At 33.9% G+C, this 23109-nt stretch overlaps 1 protein-coding gene across 2 annotated transcripts in view; it reads left to right on the forward strand.

Annotated features, from left to right (window-relative positions):
* The window catches only part of PSME4 (proteasome activator subunit 4), a 112181-nt gene that overhangs the window by 33444 nt on the left and 55628 nt on the right, over nt 1-23109 (forward strand). For both annotated transcript variants that reach the window (XM_043981850.1, XM_043981851.1), the window contains 13 exons: nt 893-1042; nt 1751-1814; nt 2697-2771; nt 3800-3922; nt 6533-6625; nt 7368-7633; nt 13554-13740; nt 14551-14640; nt 15546-15610; nt 15894-16044; nt 17622-17720; nt 17919-17988; nt 18794-18861. In XM_043981850.1, the coding sequence (XP_043837785.1) occupies nt 893-1042; nt 1751-1814; nt 2697-2771; nt 3800-3922; nt 6533-6625; nt 7368-7633; nt 13554-13740; nt 14551-14640; nt 15546-15610; nt 15894-16044; nt 17622-17720; nt 17919-17988; nt 18794-18861 (1501 nt within the window). The remainder of the gene's footprint in view (nt 1-892; nt 1043-1750; nt 1815-2696; nt 2772-3799; nt 3923-6532; nt 6626-7367; nt 7634-13553; nt 13741-14550; nt 14641-15545; nt 15611-15893; nt 16045-17621; nt 17721-17918; nt 17989-18793; nt 18862-23109) is intronic.

The raw sequence follows: 23109 nt of genomic DNA on the forward strand, positions 1-23109 counted from the left end.
TTAACAGAGAAATTCCATCAGGTACTAACTAAAACATTTTCCATATACAATCAAGGTTCAATTTTATGTAATAGACCAGGGTAATTTAAATAATTGAATGACTTCTTAATCGTAAATAGGTGGTATTAAATATAGCCCAGATATATTTCTGGAATGGTTCCTCAGCTTTTTTTCCCTTGAATAGTACCACAATCAAGATTTTCTTAATTAATACTCAAGCTTTGTTACTATTTTGAACCAAAGTTGGGTAATTTTTGAGTATGTTTCATACAAGGCATCTTTCCTCACTCTCCTTTACATGTCTGTATGTCCTAATTTAACTTTGTTAGTTTTCACTACCTCAGAAAATTGCCTATTTCTTCACTAATGGAAATATAGATTTTTCTCACTTGGATTTTGTAATAGAAGGTCTTAATGTTCTTGGAAAACAAGGTGATAAATGAACTTTTCAAACATTGTAGCTAAATAATTTCTGCATAGAATTTGTGAATTTCATTCAGTAGGGCTCAACCTTTGTGGAATTAGTCGAGAACTGGAGTAGATGGATTTGCTAAGTGTTTATGCCTATAAAATTTTTTTTCCAGCATGACCTTAAAATTTAGTTTTAATACCTGGATTGTTATTTTTGTTTGTTCTGCAACTTAAGCTTAACATTGAAATTTTGGCAGTTCAATGAGGATATTAGCAAAATTTTCAAGATTACTAGTACTGTTCAGGTAAATTTCACACGACATGATTTTAGTCATTAACACGTTTACCAGCTTCCCAAACAAATTCTGTTATGTGGTAATGTTTTTGTACCATATTTAAAGAAGCACCATTACACTTTACTCTAAATACAGAAGGTTATACACATAAGTATAAAAAAGGTAAAATTTTCCTACTTTTTTAGGTACTTTCCTGAGGATGCTACAGCAGAGATGTTGGAAGAATGGCGGCCTTTAATGTGTCCTTTTGATGTTACAATGCAGAAGGCTATCACTTATTTTGAAATATTTCTTCCTACCTCTCTTCCTCCAGAACTTCATCATAAAGGTTTTAAGTAAGTATATCTGAGGGTGGAAGGCTAGAGTGTCAAAATCCATGATATTCTTCTGCCATATTACTTTTAAAAAAATTTAGATAAATTAAAAAAAAAAGTTTATTGCTTTAATTATATAGAAATTAAAGCAGAATAATTTTTAAAAAACCATTTAAATAAAGAGAAAAGTATCAATAGACATTTAGTAATTATGTTACTGAGGAGGTAAAAAAAAATCACTGGGTAAAACAAAATTGATGTGCTACTTATTCATATAGATAATGAATTGATAAAAAGCCTTTAATAACAGTGCACCAGGTAAGCACTTGTTCACTGGTAGGTAAGATTTCTGCTCAGCAGATAGTAATGCTTCAAACACAAGGTTGAAAGACCTCCTCCATTCCATGTTTTATGCCCTACCCACCTCTTCCTTTGTACACTCCCCACCCATGCTTAGGAGATAATCAGGTCTTTGGGTACACAAAGTAAAATGTTTTAGAGGAAAAACTACATGGATGTCCAGGTCATTCACTGATGGAAGAGGAAAGGGAAGGGAAATCCCAAGCAGTGGTCCCAACCACTGAAGTAGCTGTAGTATTTCAAGACTGCTTATAAATTATTATGTAGGATTTCTCCCCTGTGCCTCTGTGTCTGTGTACCTTTTTTTTTAAATTCAGAGAACTTGGCTAAAAATTACTTTGATATTTATGAAAATGTTTTCTTTTGCAGGCTTTGGTTTGATGAGTTAATTGGCCTTTGGGTTTCAGTGCAGAATCTCCCACAGTGGGAGGGGGTGAGTTCTCATTTTTCCTTCCATTTTCCATTCTAGTAACAATAAATTTGAACGGATTCATTTCTTAGAATTGGATATCAGCCATGTCATGATTAATCTTTTTTTTCTCCTCTTTTCTCTAAATCAATGAAATAATCTTGATTTGTTGTATTTTTTTGTTGGCAACTGGTAATCAGTATATAATTAATATTACGAAATATGGAAATAGGGACTATCAGACTTTTTAAATTTAGTGCTTATTTAATTTCTGTTTGTCTTCTGAGTGGTGATTTTAGAAACATGTCTAAAAGTACAATTAATTTTAAATAGGTAGTAATGTTTTCATTAAAAAGTAAATTTACGGTTTCAGTTTGTGTTTAAATTTATAAGTTTAGTTTTTGGTGAACTACAGCCTATAACAACTATGAAAATAAGTCATTGTTACAATTAATCATTGTTGAACAAAATTAGATGTATAAAAGGGGGTGGTGACATTAGAATAAGTTTTTTTTTTCCTTTCTTAAAAGTGATAATTTTTGAAACCTTCTGATTTTCGGTCACATGAGTTTCTGACTAAATACTCCTTCATTCCATCTTTGGAGAACCATCCGTTATAAAAACTATTTTAAAAGATAAGAGTAAAAAAAGCAGTTCAGCAAAATTAGCGCATCTGGCAGTATATGCAACATTTCTGACAGTGTATGCAACTTGACATGTTGCTGTCTCCCATCTCTACTGTGAAAGGAGGGAGGTGCATTTTCTCATCTCTACTCTGAGACCAAGTTTGGTCATATAACACAGTGTTCAATTGTTATTGTTGTAATTCTTTCAAATCTTATTAAATACACAGACGTACACAGAATATGTTTATTGAACTATGTCTCCCTTTTCATTTACTTTCAGCAACTAGTAAATCTCTTTGCTCGTTTGGCCACAGATAATATAGGGTACATAGACTGGGATCCATATGTACCAAAGGTAAGAAAGTTTGATTACAAAATGACCACTGCATCTGTTTGAGATAATTACTGCTTTATAAAGTCTTCCTTTACAACTTACACAATACTGATGTTTGTAACACTTTTGAGATCTACTTGCCAGTGATTTGTAAAAATGAGTTACTTTGCAGGGATGGATTATTATTTACTCTTCCCAAAATGATCATAGTATTTTGAGGCATTGTATGATTTACCCTGGAGGTCCCTGAACTCGAGAGACTTAGGAGGCTGGTTTAGAGAGAGAGATTTTGCAAGAAGATTCTATTACCTTACCTTCTTCCCTAAGTCCAGTGTATTATTCCTATGTAAGAGCATGATTTTTTTCTTTAGAAGTCAAGTTTTCTGGTGAATTGGGAGATGGGGAAAAGGGCAGCAACAGGCAAATGCTTGGTTTCTAATTGGGTGAGATTCCTTCTTTTGCATCCCAGTGGGAGTAGATTTTTATTATTCTTTCTCTACTTAAGCTCAGCTACTAGAAAAGATGTCTTCATCCAAAAAATATGGTTGCTTCTTGCAGCAGAAAGAATGAAGAAGTAAACACTAAGCTTAAAGAGGAGGGTAGGCTGAGAAATGGCTGGCACCATTGCCTCTTTTCAATATCAGTTTGTAAGAAGATTCACCAGGGTAACTTTGACTTCAGTATTACTGAGGAAGACAATCAATAAATGATTGAATGAATAAAAAAATAGATGTTACGGTATTTTGACTATTTTTTATCAGTGTACTATGGTTGCATATTAAATTTTTCAAAACCAAATTTTAATACTGAAAATTTCCTCTAAGTGAATTTAGGATTATGATTTGATTCATCTGCTCAGTGCTAAATACTATTTCATTACATAAGGAATTGCATTATGTGATCACTTTTCCCAATAAAGATCAGCTGTTTTTCCTAGTTGCTAGAGGAAATGGTAATGAAATTTTATATAGAGATTTACCATTATTTTAGTTTTTAAGATAAATAAATATTTACAATTATTCTCATTCTCTCTCTCTCAAAATGAGCAGATATTTACAAGGATTCTCAGAAGTTTGAATCTCCCAGTGGGAAGCAATCAAGTTTTAGTTCCAAGATTCTTAACAAATGCCTATGATATAGGGCATGCAGTAGTATGGATCACTGCCATGATGGTTTGTAAAACACTGTTTTTATAAAATGTGTCACTTATATAGAAATTCTATAAGCATGTTAAACTAATTCTAGTGTCTTAATTTTACCCTCAGTAATAATGCCAGACTTTCAGAGTAACATGTAGGCAGAATGTGAAGCTTAGTTTATAGTTGTACTTATTGTAATACTTGCTGATTTGTTGATTAAAGCAATAGAAGCTTACACTTTTAAAGCTGGAAGCCATCTTAGTTATTTCACTCAGGCTTCTTATTACAATTCATGGAAATCAGTCTCAGAAGTGACATTACAAGGTGACTGCAGATAGTAAAACTAGAACTAGAACTCAAGGCTTCTGTTACTAATCTGATATTCTTTTTATCCTATAGTTCTTTTGATTTGGTCAGAACCTTAATTGATAAATGAAGAAAACAAGCTGAAATGAAGGCTTAATGGATTATTTTACTGAGTTGGCCCTGGAGGGAAAGTGGATTGTGGATTAATATATTCAGTTCTGGCTGCTTCTCTCCCAAGCTTTCAGTTCCACATACCCAACATCTATTGGGCCTTCTGACTTGATAATATCTCTTTCATCTGTTCTCTCCTCTACTCCCATAGCCACAATCCTAGTTTATGCCCTTATCATCCTTCTCCTAAACGATTAAAATAGCCTTCTAATTAGTTTCCCTGCCTCAAGTCTCTTCCCTTTCTGCTCCATCTACCACACAGCTGTCAAAATGATTTTCCTTAAGCACAAGTCTGACTATTTTATTACCTGGCTTAATGAACTCCAGTGACTTCATATTTCTCTAACAACAAATATAAAGTGTTTGCCCTTTAAAGCCCTTCACAACCTACCTTTCCAGCCTTCTTAGATATTAATCACCTCTCTTCATGCCTCTTTCCCCCTGCAAAATTACTTTGTTTTGCATCTTTCCTATAAGTTTTCAAATATGAATGTCCATGTTGTCATCTTGTATGTCTTGTTCACAGGCTGTTTTTTCTTTAAGTATATGGAAAACATCATTTCTTTGTCTGATCTGTTTTCTTAGAATATCAATGTGTTTATGCTAAAATTCAGCTCCTGAACTTAAATTGGGTGGTAAAGTATACTAAAAAGAATTCATCTCTCAGGCTTTTTTTGGTTGTTGTTCTTTTGTTTATTTATTTTTGTTCCTTCTCCCTTCCATCCCCCCTTCTATTTTAATTGCCATTCTAAGAAATTGGTTCAAGTTTCATCTCTGTACCTGAATAGTTGGCATCTGTTGTGAACTTAACTCCTTTGGGATTTAATTTCCAAATAATGTAAAATGAGATTATATTAAAGATTATAAATTATCTCAATAGGGGCAGCTAGGTGGCACAGTGGATAGAGCATCGGCCCTGGAGTCAGGAGTACCTGAGTTCAAATCCGGCCTCAGACACTTAACACTTACTAGCTGTGTGACCCTGGGCAAGTCACTTAACCCCAATTGCCTCACTAAAAAATAAAATAAAATAAATTATCTCAATAATATGATAGCACTGGAGATCTATGATTACAAATGGAATGAAAATCTCTTGTTTTCCTTATTCAGTAAAAATTAAATCATTTAAAGTATGATTATTTAAAACTAAAGCTTAAAAAAGCACTAAGACTTGGAACACCCTGTATTTTGTTCACTGTATGCTATAACATATGAATTGAACTTATTTCATTAAATTTTGGTAGAAAATTAATTAGGTAGTAGTCAGTACCTCCCCTAATATTATTAATTTCAGTGTAATACACCAAAATATCGGAAGCTGCTTGTTCTTTTAGATAGCTTTTTTTAATAGTAAAATTGGGTAAAAGTGTATGCTAAAATCAGTGATGCTAGTTGAATAAACCTTTTCAGAATTTTAATTTCTGAACTTTGCCATTATTATCATTTAATCATTTTTTGATGCTGTTCTATACTAGATGAGAATGTTAGATTAGGAAATATGAAGTGAATTTCAAAGCACAATAATTTCTAATACAACATGATACATACTGGCTTAGGGATGTGCTGCTTCTTGAAATTGGATAAGCAGAAGAAAGATGCCATGTTTTATGACCATATTGTAGTATTTTATCTTGATAGTATTCAACACATGATAAGCAAGCCAACATTTTTATTTTCATGTGTCTCTTTAAAGTGCATCAAGTAATTTAAAGTATTTTTCATAGTTAATTAGAATAGGCTTTAATTGCTTATGTTTGGAGGTAAACAGTGTTAAAACATTTAATAGTAAAAATAATTAACTCATATTTTAATATTTTCTTCAAATTAAAAAAATTAATACTATCAAACTGCTTCCATGAACCACACTTAATCATACCTGATCATTTATTATACCAATCAATCTTAGTGTCAGACTTATTTTCCTACCATGCAATGAAAAGTAAGTGCCACAAATATGAAGATGAGTTTTTGTTCCTTGATCCCAAATAGAACATCTGAATCAATAATTGATCCTTATGGCGTCACTGTTAGGACATTATTTGCACATATAGTGCATAACATCTATCAGGATGAGCTAAGTTAAATATTGGGTTTGTTAAGCTTGTGTATATGTGTGTATTTATTTTATAATGTAAGCATTAATATTGAACTTTTTCTTTTGAACAGGGTGGACCAAGTAAGTTAGTGCAAAAGCACCTGACTGGTCTATTTAACAGCATTGCATCTTTTTACCATCCTTCAAATAATGGTCGCTGGCTGGTAAGTACCTTTAACATTGATAGGCAGATAGTTAAGGAACTGAACAGGAGTTTAGTGTCTTTGCGCTTTTTTCCCCAACAATTAGATTCACTATTTTTTTTTTTTTTTAGTGAGGCAATTGGGGTTAAGTGACTTGCCCAGGGTCACACAGCTAGTAAGTGTTAAGTGTCTGAGGCCGGATTTGAACTCAGGTACTCCTGACTCCAGGGCCGGTGCTCTATCCACTGCGCCATCTAGCTGCCCCAGATTCACTATTTTTGAAGATAGATTCTCATTTAACTACTGTTATGTAAAACAATTTTCTATTTTTTGTAAGTATTTTGATAGTTTAAGTGATTAAGTACAAAGTAGATTGCTGTAAACAATACTTTATGTAGAAATAAATTGTTGAGAAAATATTGCTGTGAAGTTTTTAAAAATTAACAGCTTAAAATAGTTTAAAGGCATAGGTTTTCTTTGTACATTATCAACTCTGTAAATTAGATGTTGAGATGAACTAATCACACAGAGAATCTCTAAATTATAAGATTCTTTTGAAGCTTAAGAAGGTTCAAGAAAATTTTAGGAATAACATAATTCAAAGTATTTTGCAAAGTAAGTTTTAAAAAATACCTAGATGTGTTGTGTAACTTAAAAAACAACAACCACCATATAACACTTTTTTTTGCAGATGGGAAAATTTCCTTTCCATGATAAAATGGTAAATGGAGCTTACCGATGTTTTTTGTTTATGTATCCCCAGAACAAGTTAATGAAACTACTCCAGAGATTGCCAAACAGTGTTGTTAGACGATTACATCGTGAACGATACAAGAAGGCTTCTTGGCTAACTCCTGTACCTGATAGCCATAAGCTTACAGATCAAGATGTTACAGACTTTGTACAATGCATTATTCAACCTGTTCTTTTGGCTATGTTTAGTAAAACGGGTAGCCTAGAGGCAGCTCAAGCTCTACAGAATCTTGCACTCATGAGACCAGAGTTAGTAATTCCACCTGTACTTGAAAGGTAAGGTGATATTTAAGAATTGTTTTTGTTCAAGCAGCAACCAAGACTTGCTAATCTTGATGCTGAATATCTAATGCCCCTCTAGTTTTTATTTTTCATGCGAATCTTTTGACTCTGTTGACCTCTTTTAGAGGTCTGGTGGGAGAAGATGATCCAAAATAGATAGTATAACTTCTAGTCTTTAAGGAAGTTTGATTTTTGAAAATTATATGGGAAAACAGTTGAAGTGAATTATTAAAATATGATTTTTGCATATTCTGGAGATAAAAAAAATTTTCCCTCCCATGGACAATCATGAATTGCTTATTTTCACAACAAAATTGTATCTGAGAGATGATCGGTATTAAAACTATGACAGTGAACATCATAACACATGTACATTATTTATATTAAACTTATTGAAATGTGTGATACCTTGAAAAATTTGGTGTTTATAGTTTTGACCAATACTATATAACCTTGGATGTTTCTCTGTTTCCTTTATCTCTGCATGTGTCTGTCATGTGTACTGAGGCTTAGAAATTATATCAACCAATAAGCTTTTATAAAGTGTCTACTATGTGCCAGATATTGTGCTAAGCACTGAGGATATAAAGGGGGAAAATAGCAATTTCTGCTTTCAAGGAGTTCATAGTCTAATGGGGAAGGAAGCATGCAATGAGCTGTTTATAAACAAGATATTCACAGGATAAGTTGGAGATAATCAATAGAGGAAGGGCAGTTTCATTAAGGGGAATTGTGAAGTGCTTCACTTACTATAATAGTGGGATTTTAGTTAGATCTTAAAGCTAGCGAAACCAGAAGGCAGAGAAGAGGTGGGAGAGAATTCAAGGCATGGAATGCAACAAGTGAAAACACCTGGATTCGGGGGCAGCTAGGTGGCGCAGTGGATAGAGCACCAGCCCTGGAGTCAGGAGGACCTGAGTTCAAATCCTACCTCAGACACTTAACACTTACTAGCTGTGTGACCCTGGGCAAGTCAATTAACTCCAATTGCCTCACTTAAAAAAAAAAAAATACCTGGAGTCTAGAGATGAGTATTATGAACAAGGAATAGTGAGTAGGCCAAGGTCGTTTGCATATGGACAGAGTATGTGGCGGAGGGGAGTAAAGTATAAGAAACTGGAAAGGTGGGAGCATGACTAGGTTGTAAAGGAATTTAAATACCAAATGGATGAGTTTACATTTGATCCATAATAGGGAGCCACTGAAGTTTATTAAATGGGGAAGGAAGGGGTAGTATTGGAAGACATTGACTTTAGAAGATATATTTGACAACTGAGTGGACTATAGAGAAGACTGGGGAGTGACTTGAAGCAAGGAGACCAAGTAAGAAAGCAATTGTAGTAGTCCAGGTGTGGAATGATGAAGGGGTCATAATTCAAGAGATGTTGTAAAGGTAGGATCAATAGGAATTGGAAACAGGGTTGTGAAAGAGTGAGAAGTCAAGGATGAACCCTATATTGTGAATCTGGGTGACAATAATAACAGGAATGTTTAGAAAGAGAGGATAACACTTGAGATGAATGAAGAATTCAGTTTTAGATGTATTGATTTTAAGATGTCTGTATGAGATCCAGTTTTGAGATGCTTAATAGTTACTTAGAGTTGCAAGACTAAAGGTCTGTGATGAGATTACCAAGTGAAATTGTATAGAGGGAGAAGAAGGCCCAGGACAGAGCCTTGGAAATACCCATGATTAGTGCATTTGAACTGAATAAAAATCCAGTAAAGAAGAATGAAGAGTGGTTAGATAGGAGAAGCAGGAGAGACTAGTGTCATGAGAACCTAGACAGAAGAAGCACAAAGAAAAAGAGAATAATCAATCATGTCAAAGGCTGCAGAGAGGTCAAGAAGGAAGAGCCTTAAGAAAAGGTCCTTAGATTTGGCGATTAAGAAATAGATTATTGGCTGCTTTAGAGAGCTATTTCAGTTCAATGATGAGGACAAAAGATAGAGTATAGAGAGTTGAAAAGAGTGGGAGGAAAGGAAATGGAAACATTGATTGTAGATGGTCTTATTAAGGAATATATCCACAAAAAAGGAGGAGAGATGTGGAATGATAGCTACCAGGAGTGGATTGATCAAGTGAGGGTTTTTTGAGGATTAGCAAGACCTGGCCATTTTTTTAGGCAAGCAGCAAAGTAGCCAGTAGATAATGAGAAACTAAAAATTAGTGAAGGAGTTGGGGTAATAGAAGGAGCAGTCTCCTGAAGAAGATGGAATAGAATAGGATCACTTGTACGTGTAGAGAAGTTTGACTTGACTATGAGAACCACATTTTGTAAGAAAGGTATGATGGAGATAGTGAAAGAAAGCATCTAAAGAATGTAAGATGAGTTTTTAAAAGGAAGTTCTTGGTGAATGTTAAATTAGGCAAAGGTTTCAGCTAAGAGGGGGTGGGGATGAAGAGGAGAGGGATCCAATGAAGATTTGAGGAGAAATAAAAAGACTTGGATAACCATTTGGGGTGAGGATTGCCTTGCCATGACAAGGGCCCAGTTGAGATTATATATAACCTAAATTGGAAGCATACCCAGATGACCTGAAGGATTAGAAAAATGATAGTATGCTTGATGGAAATAAGCAATTTTGAGGAGGGGCAGGTTTGAAGGGAAGATGAGTTCTTTTTTGTACATGATGAGTTGATGATCCCCAAGGGTACATCCTGGAATACCTGTCCAGCAGGCAATTGGATAGAGATTTTGTAGTCATTTTCATAGAAAAATGTTAGTTTGACCAACGAGAGTTGATAAGATCACCAAAAAGAATAGAGTGTAAAGAAAAAGGACCCAGGATAGAGCTCATGGTGTTGCCATGTCCAAAAAATTATCTAGTAGCTAGCCTTCTGCTAATGAAGCAGACTCTCCACACTTAGTTAGACTGATCCTTAAAAGGAACAGTTCATCTTTGAGCTTTAAATTTAAGTCTTTCCAGGTTCTTGTAGGACTGTCCAGACCTTGCATGCCACTGAATAGCCTTCTGGATTAAAAAGCATCACTGCCATAGCACATTGAAAAAGTAGAGAATAATACTGTATGTTTTAAAATTTTTTATTTTCAATTTATGGAATAAAATGTTAAGGGCTAAAATTCTAGCTAAACTGTTTAAAATATCTAATGAGTGGTCGCCAATAAATTATAAACTTTAGCAAGGGTTAGACTTTTAAGCATTTATTAAGGAGAATAAGAATTTGATAAAGAGAGAGAGAAAGGCCTAGATTCCTATCTATTAAAGGGAGAGCACATTTCTAGCTCCCTTCTCCACCAGAGTCCAGAGGAAAGAACCCCAGAGCGAGCGCCAGTCTCTTCCTTCCTCCTCCCACTAGCCCGCGTCACTTCCTGACGCCAAAGAAAAGACTCCTGGTCTTGCCCTCAAAGACCTTCGCTTCATGGGTGGAACTCTTCTACAGTAAGTCTCCAGCAGGTGGCGTCATTCCAATTGTTACAAAAACAAGCATTTCCATAACATAGTATAATTTTTTAAAAAGATGATTGCATCTGAAACTGCAGCTCAGTTATGTACAATGTTGTATTCCTTTAAATATATAATAAAAGCCATTCCCCAATTGACAAGACATCCCCACAATGTCTATATTTTAAACAGTCATATAATTGGCTGCCCATTTGTCTAATGTGAATAAGCAAGCCAGAGTTTTAATAGTTTTCCCCACTTCTTCACAGTTCTTGAGTATTTGAGAATAGATTACCCAGTATATGTTTTACCCCTCTTGGAGTCAAGGTTATTTAACTTCAAGTCTTTTTTCTCTGACACTTACTTGCTAAACTGTTCAACCTTTGGCAAGGCAATTAACTTCTCAGGGCTCCAGGCTTCTCAGTCTGTATCAGTGGGAAGAGTGTCCATATTGGGAACTTCCTATTTTACTGAAATCACTAGTCCATACAAGAAGAGAAAAGAAAAACCAAGCCCTTACCTTTGCTTTCTTTTTCTGGCTGTCTGCATTTCATCTTTAAGATTTCTTACCTGTACCTTTGTCATAAGGGGACTAGAAGCTGCAGGATCATGAGATTATTTTTTTAAGCTTGAAGGAGCCATAGAAATCACTTAGTACAAGACTCATTTTACAAATGAGGAAATTGAAGACCAGACAGGTTAAGTGAAGTAATGTATATAGGATCCTACTTCCAGAGGGTGGGGAAGGGGGTGGAGGTGGGGAGCATGGCAGAGCTGAAACCTCAGTTTCTGAATTCTCATTTAGTATTTTTTCTGAAACATTTTGTATGTTTCATAATAAGATGCAGAATGCAAATCAGTTTTATCTTTTATAGAACAAATTACTTAGTTCTGGAAGGAAAACGATGTTGACAGAAAAGGTTTTTGAATGTTATCTATGGTTCTTTGGGCTTTAGTTACCAGTGCTCAAAATAACCAAGAGCTAGTAGGTAGTGTCCCGCTCATGCATGCTTTGTATACCTGAGTTTTGAGTGTCTGCTGTCTCTTGCATTTAAACTGAAGAGAGGGGCAGGTGAAAGAGGAGAAAGATTATTATGTGCTCTTTGCATTGACAACCTTCTGGTTTGGGAGGTGAGGAAAATAGGGGGGAGCATACCATATTGATTCCATAAATGCTTTCTGGATCTTCTTTCCCTTGCTGTTGAGGAACCAGAACCAGAAGATCCAGACTTGAAAGAGCTGTCAAGGGTTTTTCATTTTGCTTTGTTTTATGTTATTGTCCTTTTTTCCTTTTGTAGCTGATCAGTCACAGTTGAAGTAATGAAACTTCTATCCTCAAACATTTTAAAAAACAGATTTAATGATTAGAAAATAATTGTATATAATTCAGCATATTTTGCTTTTAAATTGTATATTTTCATTAACCTTTTATTTTTACTTTCATAAATTCAGATTAAGATTGAGTTTATCAGAATGTATAGCTATTAAAATAATTCATCAGTAATTTCATAGATATTTTTGAGTTTGTGACTTATAAGCTAATACTTATAAAAAGTGATATAGTATCACTTTCCCTTTAGTATTAATCTTTAATGTCAGATCTTAATTGTATCTGGTTTTTTTCCCCTCCAATTTGTTTAGTTATAGAGAGAAGGGAAATTGATACACTCTTAAATAATGACTCAATTAAAATCATTGAAGCAGTATATGGAATGAGTATAAACTTAAACATACCATCTTTTCGTTTTTCCATTTATTAGAAGAATAAAACACCTTTTAGCTGTTGTTATTTTGACCGCTATTTATAGGATCATAGATTTTGAGTTTAAGACTGTTGAATCTGGGGCAGTTAGGTGGCATAGTGGATAGAGCACCAGCCCTGGAGTCAGGAGTACCTGAGTTCAAATCCGGCCTCAGACATTTGACACTTACTAGCTGTGTGACCCTGGGCAAATCACTTAACCCTAATTGCCTCACCAAAAAAAAAAAAAGACTGTTGAATCTAATCCTGTAATTGTACAGGCGAGGAAACTAAAGCACAAGTTAGGTGATTTGCTCAGGGTCACACTAGTAGGAAATGTTCTGGGAACTGAACCCAGACCTTCCTAATTCCAAGTTCTCACCAGCGTCCTAATCTTTATATTGTAGAGACCTAATCTTTCTCTGTAGTATCTGGCTACCATAAATAATATTACCCACAAATATTAAAACACATTCGCATTTTAGAAAAAAGTACATTATGAAATATTATGACTAAAATAATGTGTATTTTACCACAGTTTTATAGTTCTTGTCCTGTCATGTAATGGTGAGGATTTTTGTCTTTGGACCAGCTTTCAAGAGTCTGGCAGTAGTGAACTAAACCATGAAATTACTTCATTGTCAGTAAGGGGTTTAAAGGTTGAAAAATGCTTAAAAATCTAACTGCACCATGGTTTCTTACTTAGCTTCCTTCTTGAAGTTTAAAATTGTTTTTTACCCTGTTGTCACTGTTTTCACATCGTAGAACGTATCCTGCCCTAGAGACATTAACAGAACCTCACCAACTCACCGCCACTTTAAGTTGTGTGATTGGAGTAGCCCGTAGTCTAGTGTCAGGGGGCAGATGGTTTCCTGAAGGTCCAACACACATGCTACCTCTGTTGATGAGAGCATTGCCTGGCGTGGATCCAAATGACTTTAGTAAATGCATGGTGAGCATATTTACTTTCTGTTTTGTTAGGTTATGAGTGTATCATCAGATTGCTTTTAACATCTCTTTAAGGAGCCTTTACATTGTGTTACATGTAACATTAATGTTGTTTTCTAGAAAAGTAATTGGATGCCTGAACTTAAATCTGTGGGCAAACAATTATAATATATTCTTTCTCCTTAATAGGAAAATTCTCAAAATCAACATGTCCATGATTCAAAATTTCAATTCATTTCAATGAATTTTATGTAGTAGACATTTGTGTTTATTATATAATATTCAGATTTCCCGTGTTATCTGGATTTCAGTGCCATGTCATGTCACCTGCTCTGTGACCCCTTTAGAATTTCAAACCAGAAAGGGACATTGTTGGAAGGCCTGTGTTTGAAATGTCATTGCACCAACAGAGACCTCCCTAATTTCCTCGGCTAGGTAGCAAGATTTTCTCCTCTAGGAATACCTATCTTTCTTCCTTGTCATCGTTCTGTCATCAGTACTATTCCATCCCTGGGTGATCTCATTGCTTTAGGTCGAGATGAGTAGCCTCATTACAACAAATTTAGGAAGTTTGGGATTGCAGATGATAAAATATAGACATAGTTAATAAAATGATTAACTTAGTGGAAACGCTAAAATAGCTGATTTTGATAAAGGTTAAAATATGTATGATTAAATGAAATACAATAAATAAAATTATTTTAGGATTTTGGGGAAGATAATTTATTAATCCAGCCTTTGTTTTACAATATACTTAACAGCCTGAATCTGAAATGTGTACTAAATGTTGAAAACCATTTGCATCTTCCAACAGATCACATTCCAGTTTATAGCAACATTCTCCACTCTGGTGCCTTTAGTAGATTGTTCATCTGTACTTCAAGAAAGAAATGACCTCACAGAAGTAAGACTATTTTCTAGTTAAAAAAAGAAATACAGAATATTAATTTCTATTTTTCACGCTTTTCCACATTTAATGAGGATTATAACAACAATGCAAAAATTCTCTAAAACATTAAAATTTATTAAAAATATTATAAGATGATTTTTACATTTGCATGCATACATATATATTAGGTAGGTCAAAAGCACCATCTATGTTTTGTAGATAGAAGAACAAAACACTTGAGTGCCACCCAGCAAAGTGATAGTTTTCTGTTGTGTTACTTTAGTCTCAATATTAATAAGAATAAGAATTATGATAATAATAAAAACCATGCATCTAGAATATATATGTGTTGAATTGATGTACGCTCAAATCCCATCTGGCCCTTTCAGGATTATCTTCCAAGTGAGGAACTTTGCATTAGCTAGTCCTACTTAGAAATTACTTGGCTATGTTACTTCTTGCTTGGGTGTTTCATTATCTAGATGTATAATCTATTTGTACATAAGCATTTTTTTTTTTTTAGTGAGGCAATTGGGGTTAAGTGACTTGCCCAGGGTCACACAGCTAGTAAGTGTCAAGTGTCTGAGTCCGGATTTGAACTCAGGTACTCCTGACTCCAGGGCCGGTGCTTTATCCACTGTGCCACCTAGCCGCCCCCATCAGCAGTTTTAATATTGATTATGTGATGAAAATAAATATTTGGATGTATATGAAATGAGCTTTTCTCATTTTTAAGTTTTTAGAGCTTTAGAAATAGATATTCAAGACCCACTGCAGTTTTGTTTATTCATGCATTCAATACTGCTTATATATGTAAAATTTCTGTAATCTGTTGTATTTTTGAGTTTTCTCACAAAAAGTAATTGACATTCTACCCAATTTACAGAGAAAATAATGTTTGTGTATGTTGGACCTTACAGGTGGAAAAGGAGCTGTGCTCTGCTACAGCTGAATTTGAAGATTTTGTCTTACAATTCATGGACAGGTGAGTAAATGACCTAGTTTTGTTGTACAATTGATATTTGGAGCTGTTACTGCTCTGTTGGTCCTAAGACCTCACTGTGTCTTTCTACTCAATCCATATGCCTTTGATGGCCACTCTCTAGGAAGTGTACATAAAACATCTTTTAATACTCATAAATGCTATGAGAAAAGCAGTTTTTTTGTGTGTGAACATGGTATTAGTAAAACTACCTAAACTGTATTTAAAATGTTAATTTAAATCAATTTTAAGTTATTTGACCATATACTTTCTTTGGATTTTTTAGGTGTTTTGGACTAATAGAAAGTAGTACATTGGAACAAACAAGAGAGGAGACAGAAACAGAGAAGATGACTCACTTGGAGAGTTTGGTGGAATTAGGCCTCTCTTCTACTTTCAGTACGATACTCACACAATGTTCTAATGAGATATTTAAGGTACAGAGAATATTTTTATACAAAATAAAGTGATAAACTTACATGTGATATAACTTCTGATAGCAAGTTACCTTAAAGTTTTTCCTCATCCCCTCTTGCTCCATGAATAATTATAAAGTTTTGATAAATGGTTATTTTTTATATAACCATGCCATGATTTTAAAAAATGGGATAAAAATGAAATTTTAAAAGTTAATTTTAATATTCTTTTTTGTGGCTTCAGGATTAATAGAATTACTCTACATTATTTTAATACTAAATTATGGAAAGTAACTTTTTTGTTTCATTAGAACGAAAGCTCTTTTAAATGTCTGGTGTTTGGTGTTATTCTCACAAAGCATGCTCTGCAATGTTCATTCTTTATTACCAAAATTTTTATTTTATTTTCTTCCTTCTATCTCAGTCCTAGGTGTCTTTGCATCTTCAAAAATTACATCTTTCTGAAACAAATTTATTTTAAAATTTGTATTGATATCTTTTGATTTTGCATCACCTTATTTCCAATAAATCCCTTATCCATTCTTCTCTAGAGAACCATCCCTTGTAACACAGAATAAAAAAAACACAGGGAGTAAAAGCAGTTCAGTACAGCTAACCGTCATATCACCCTGAGTCTTGACAGAGTATGCTGTGTCATAGTCCTGCTCTCCCACCTCTGTAAGGAAGGGAGAAAAGGAGGTGCATTTTCTTTCTTTAGCACCATATTTTGTTATTATAATTACATAGTGTACAGGAGAACAGTTTTAAAAGTTTTTATGATTTAAATAATGGGGCAAAATGATTTTTTAATCACCTTAGCAAATTTTCTTTGACACTGATTTTTGGAAGAAAATCTTCAGAGTTACTTTAGTATTAGAAAGTTTATCTGATAATGAAATAAATATTGATTAGTATAACATTTAATTTAATTATAACATTTAATCTAGGGATCTTAAGTACTTAGGACTACTGCACCATTTATTCATTCATTCATTGATGTCTAAACTATTCAGCATGACATTGCTATGTTAAATGAATGAACCATTTCCCACAAAATGCCATTTAAAAAACTGACCTCCTCAACTAACTTCATACTGTTGACCATATCCAGCCATGTGTGACTTCCCTGAATCTCATAAAAGCAGTTGTACCAATTTTACTTTGTTCAAATTAGTATTGCATGCAAATTTTGACTCTTTTTAAATCACTTAAAATGTGAAATAATTTCAAAAATTAAATGGTTCAAAATATCTGTAGAACATACGCAGAGTTTTAATTCTTTGATTAATTTTATTGTGGATGGTTCTCTTTAAAGATTCAATGAGGGGCAGCTAGATGGTGCAGTGGATAGAGCACCGGCCCTGGAGTCAGGAGTACCTGAGTTCAGATCCAGCCTCAGACACTTAACACTAGCTGTGTGACCCTGGGCAAGTCACTTAACCCCAATTGCCTCACTTAAAAAAAAAAAAAGATTCAATGAACCTAATATCTAATTATCTCATGAATAGTTCAAACATATGCATGTATATGTTTTTTATATTTCATGAAGAATTTTATTTTTTTCTAAAGAAAGGCTGACTATATCTTTCACTTAACAGGTTGCCCTGCAGAAGGTTTTTAATTTTGCTATTTCAAACATATTTGAAACTAGAGTAGCTGGCCGCATGGTGGCAGACATGTGCCGAGCTGCTGTAAAGGTTAGTTGTTGTTTTTAAACTGAAAACTTATATGGCAATCTTGTGGATATTAATTTATTTCTGTACTGGATGAAATGTTTTAAATATAAACTTGCCCCAAAAGATAATTCTTTTGTATACTTGTTCCCTGAAATAGTGATTACTTTGTGACCTCATGTTAACTGCTTCTCTTTTAAAATCATTGGTAAAATGTTTCAGTGCTGCCCAGAGGAATCTTTGAAGATTTTTGTTCCCCATTGCTGCAGTGTTATAAGTCAACTTACAATGAGTGAGTCATACAATTTTGTTGACATTTGTTTTCATTTTGTGAATAAACATTTCTTTTAGTCTTTAAGAACCATCCAGGTATGTGCAGATTAGTTTGTCTAGATTAGAAGAAATAATAGATGTGTCCTGTTTGATCCAAGAAGACAAAACTAGGAATAGTGGGTATAAGTTGCAAAGAGGAAGTTTTTTAGGCCTGATCTCAGGAAGAAATTCTTAATTAGACCTATTCAAAAGTGGAATAGAATGCCCTAGGAGATTTTTCCTCCTTGCCGGTCTTTTAAGTAGATGCTAGATAACCATTTGTTGGGCATGATATATTGAAGATTCATTTTGGATGTAGTTTGTACCAGATGGTCAGTGAAGTTCCTTCTAAAAAAATTCCGTGATTCTGAGAAATGTACATCAGGTGTATTAATTTGAACTTTTAACAACTTGAGATACTTACCTAATTTTAAAACACTAATATCTGTCAACTTGATGCATCAAGAAATCCACACTGGATACTTTAAGGAATTTCATTATGGTATCCCAAAGGAATTTCTGCAAGTTAACTTGAGAAATTAGAATTCACATATTACATATGGAACATCAGGATTTCTGATCTTTGAATGCATTTATTTTCTTCTTGGACGTTGTCCCTTTTTTTTTTTTTTTTTTTTTTGGACAAGGAAGAGTGAAAAGACTTTCTAGAAGATGAAACAGGAAGTCTTTATAGAAATGCAGAGTTGCATATATTCTTAACAGAAAATTTAGCTATGAATTTTGAAAGCTTTTATTTTATTAAGGAAATTTTTTTCCCTCTTTAGATGATGATGTCTTGAATGAAGAAGAGCTAGATAAGGAATTACTGTGGAATCTCCAACTTTTGTCTGAGGTATTTTTTCTTTCAGTGTTTGTCTTTCTCTTGAGGAAAACAAATTTAACAATTACTTTGTATACATGGACCAACAATAAAACTATATCTGTGTTACTGCCAAAGTATCCTAGAAAGTTTTATCATATGATGGATAAATCCAGAGAACTTTTAGAATATTTCACTTCTGTTCTAGTCTCTATTTTGACCTTTTTCATCTTGACCTCATACTTCCATCAATGTGCTTCAATGCATATGTGATCTATTAATGTAGGGCATTGCTCCTGAAGATGCCGTTTTCAAACCATCCATGCTTTTTCATCCACTGTGATTTTTGTCCATCCCCTCCCATAATCTTTTATGTAAAAATATCCAAAATGCTGGAGATCTTTGAACATTCTGTGATTGCCATGCATTACTTTGCCTTTTCATCCTTTTATTCCTTGCTTTAATCATATGACCAATTCATCTCTTTTGATGCATGCATTTCTTTGATGATACCTTTTATGCCACTTCTTGTGTTCACATCACCTTTAGTAATATCCTTCAGCTTACTCGTATTCACAATTTGCATTGAGCTTTGGGTGGCCTGAAATTTTATTCTTTAGAGATTGTTGTTTTTGTGCTTTGCAACAGTGTTGCTCACTAAAAGAATATTTGAGATCTTTCAATTACAATTCCTACTCATAGTCCATTTGCAGTGTCTTATTAAGATAAATAACTCATTGAGTTGTTTATTTGACTGCATTTTGTAATCTTGACAATAGACTTTCTTCATACATTTTCTTTTTACTGTGTCAGTTGTCAAACTCATCTCTTTTGAGAAGCTATTGCAGTCACTGAGGAGGCTCTGTAGTATTCTGGGACTTGATGCAATCAGTACAAAATCATCCATAAACAGGAGGATCTGGAAGATGTCACTATCTGTAGGGAATCTCTCCTTCATTAGGACTTAGCATAGCACATATTATATAAGAGGAGCAGACATTTTTGGTGAGCATTCATTTCCCTCTTTTATACTTGAGTTGATGATGATGTTTAATCCTAAAGAATTTTTTCCAACTTTTTTTGCTCCCTTCTGTTATGCCCGTTTTCACATTGACATTTCTGAATGCCAAAATGTTGAATTATTTTGTAGTAGCATGACAAGGTCTTCATAGAATTTCTCTTTCCAATTATACTCTGCAACAGATGGTACATTACATGCGATTTTCAGGTCTTATTGCTTATGTTCATCAAGAGCCCAGCAAGGTAAGATAGTCAAGTATTCCTATGAAATACTTCTTGTTTTTGTGCACTTATGCACCCATTTATTTAATTCTCTCAGGAAAATTCATGAACCATCCTTCTATTCCCTTATGTCCTCTGTTTTCATTTTTAAAAATAATTATATGATTCAATTTTTCTAGTAGTTTCTCAGTTTATCGTTAGACAGTACTGACATTTAGCATATAAAATTAAGTTCATGTTTAGAGATGGTCTAAAAACTATTATTCTTTGACTTTCTCTTGCCACTCTCCTTCTATAGAAGGAAGAACTCAAAGAATTGAGAACATTTTGTATTTGTCTTTCATAGGTTGCCAGCATGATAGTTAACCTGCTGGTCAAATTCCTGGTGATGGAGATTCTCTATGCTTAGCCTAGTTGGCTCTCTGACATCAGATAAGTCTCTTGCTTGACAGGCCTTTCCATTTTAGTATAATATTCCAGAGCTTGTACTCTGCTGGCATAGCCTTTGCAAACCCAGGTTCACCTCCATGGCAGGATTTATAGGGCTCTACTTAATTTTAACATTTTGTAAAAATGAGACTAATAGCTATTCCCAAGATAATATGTGCATTGAGGCCTTGAAATTATTTCATAAGTTTGAGTTAGTTTTGAATATTCTGAAACAACCAATTTGAATAAGATTTCAAAGATTCATAATAAGGTTTGGCAACTAGCTAAAATGTTAACTATTTTTTCTTCTTGCCTTTTGCTCTTTAATTGGAGGTTCAAGTCTTGGCTCTATCATTACCTAGCTGTAAGAAAACAGCTGGAAAAGACTTCAGGTGATTTAGTTCATTTGACAAATGAAGCTTAGACTAGATAAATAACTTGTACAGGGTCACACAGGTACAAAGTGGAAGAATTCAGATTCCAACACAGGTCCTTCACTTCCAAGCCCAGTATTTATTATAAAGAAAGCACCTTTATAAAATATACTTTATAAAAATGACTAATTATTATTACTATACTTGTAGCTAAAGATGTTCAAAAAAAAAGAAAGAAAGAAAAACTTAATTAAATCCATTTGTATCTCGAGTCAGGTAATACTTGCCTGTTATCTTTGCTATTAAAGTTTTTAGGTTCATTAAGACTAAGCTAACTAGGTATCTGCATTAAATATAGCATCAGTTATGGGGAGCCCCCAAAAGCAGGAACCTACCCCCTTGCCTAAAGAAGAACAAACTGGCTAATGTTAGAAACAGAGCAGATCAAAACTCCCATGTTGATCAATAGTGGGATTAGACCTCTGAATGGCTAATGTACTTATAGCTTGGGTGAGGTAGGAATACTGAGTCGCCAAAAAAAAGAAAAGAAAGAAGGAAAAGGAAAAGAAGGTACTATAACCTCAGATCTAGGCATTTTTAAAAAAAATTATAGATAAGAAAACAAAGGGTTAGAGGAGAGGAATCATTTGGTCTTTGCCTTGTTGGAATTGTCACTCTCATGAAACAGACAAGGTGGGTTGAGAATATATATACACATAAAATTTGATGCTGAAATACAATACACTAAACAGGGAAACAGGGTTAAGAGATAAGATAATACTGGGATGGGAATACTTCCTGATCCTGAAGGGAGAATTAAAAGGAAAAAAGAAAAGAATTAGAAACTAACGGTCTTCCCATCAAGAACAAGTTATGATAGAGGAATGCAATGGATGGAATATTATTGAGCCATAAGAAAAAATGAAAGAAATGATTGCAGAGAATCCTGTATAATATCTGGTGCAGAGTAAAGTGATCAGGAGAACAATTTACATAATGAGAGGGGGGAAACAATTTCAACAGACATAATAACTTTGTAAATATAATGACCAGTTATGTCTCCAGAAGACCCATTTGAAACAGTTAATTGCCTTCTGACAAAAGTGATGGACTCAAGATACAGAAAGAGACATGCCTTTTTATACATGACTATTGGGTGAATTTATTTTTGTTTAATTATACTTAATTGTTACTAGGGTGTTTTTTTAAATTTGTGGAAGTTGGTTTTGGAAGTAAATAGGGAGTTGGCAATATTGATGCCACTGTCACTGAACCATTTTTTTAAATGCACAAAACAGAACAGAGAATTTATTAAATACTTTTTTAAAAGTGTTACAAAATTTAAGTTCACAGTTTTTATATATAGTCCTATTTTTGTATATGGAAATGCTCTTTTTTGATGTGTAGGTGAAAAAATTTTAATTGTTATATATAGGTAGAAAAGTATTTTTTTGTAAGAAAAAAATGACAGTGGAATGCATTTTAGTTGAGCAATACAAGCAACTCCTCCATGCTAACATCTCTTAAAATGGTAGAAATTAGTGTTTATTTTTAAACCTGAATTAATGACAGGCTTCTATTTTTTTGAGATAAAGACTATCCATTGTATGCCACCTTAGTTCCATTCCTCTGTTCCTCAAATCTTGTCAATATCATCACTTATTGGAAAAGAGATCCCTACTCTTCTTCACTAAGGCTAATTCTTTGTATATTTGATCTTATTCCCTCTCACTTCTTCTAGGATCTTGCTATATCGTATTAATCATCCCTTTCTCGTGCATCATTTCTTCCTCATCAGTGGCTCATTCTGATCAGTCCAACAGTAACAGCTTACAGTAGAGTTAACAGTGTGCTTTCCTCTGAAGTAGTAGTGTATTATTTATCTCCATTTTACAAATTAGGAAACTGAGGTATCAAAGAGGTGAAATAAACAGACCATTTATATACTTCTCTTCCTCATCTTATTAGAAAAATGTGGATTTTATTAATTTTTCTACCCTAGTCATCTAGTACTCCAACTTTTTCTTTCTCTTGGATGCTAAAATTCGTGAGAGTTGTCTATAATTAATTCCTACATTTCCTTACATTCAAGTTCCTAATTTATGATTTCCTGATTATCAAATCCAGTGTCCTCCTTTTCACTAGTTGTCTTCATTGTCTTCTCAGATGCTATTCATCCATCACAACCCATTTTCCTGGGCTCACAGAAGCCTACTTGTATTAATAATATGTATCA

This window comes from Dromiciops gliroides, chromosome 2, assembly GCF_019393635.1.
Source record: "Dromiciops gliroides isolate mDroGli1 chromosome 2, mDroGli1.pri, whole genome shotgun sequence".
NCBI classification, from domain to species: domain Eukaryota; kingdom Metazoa; phylum Chordata; class Mammalia; order Microbiotheria; family Microbiotheriidae; genus Dromiciops; species Dromiciops gliroides.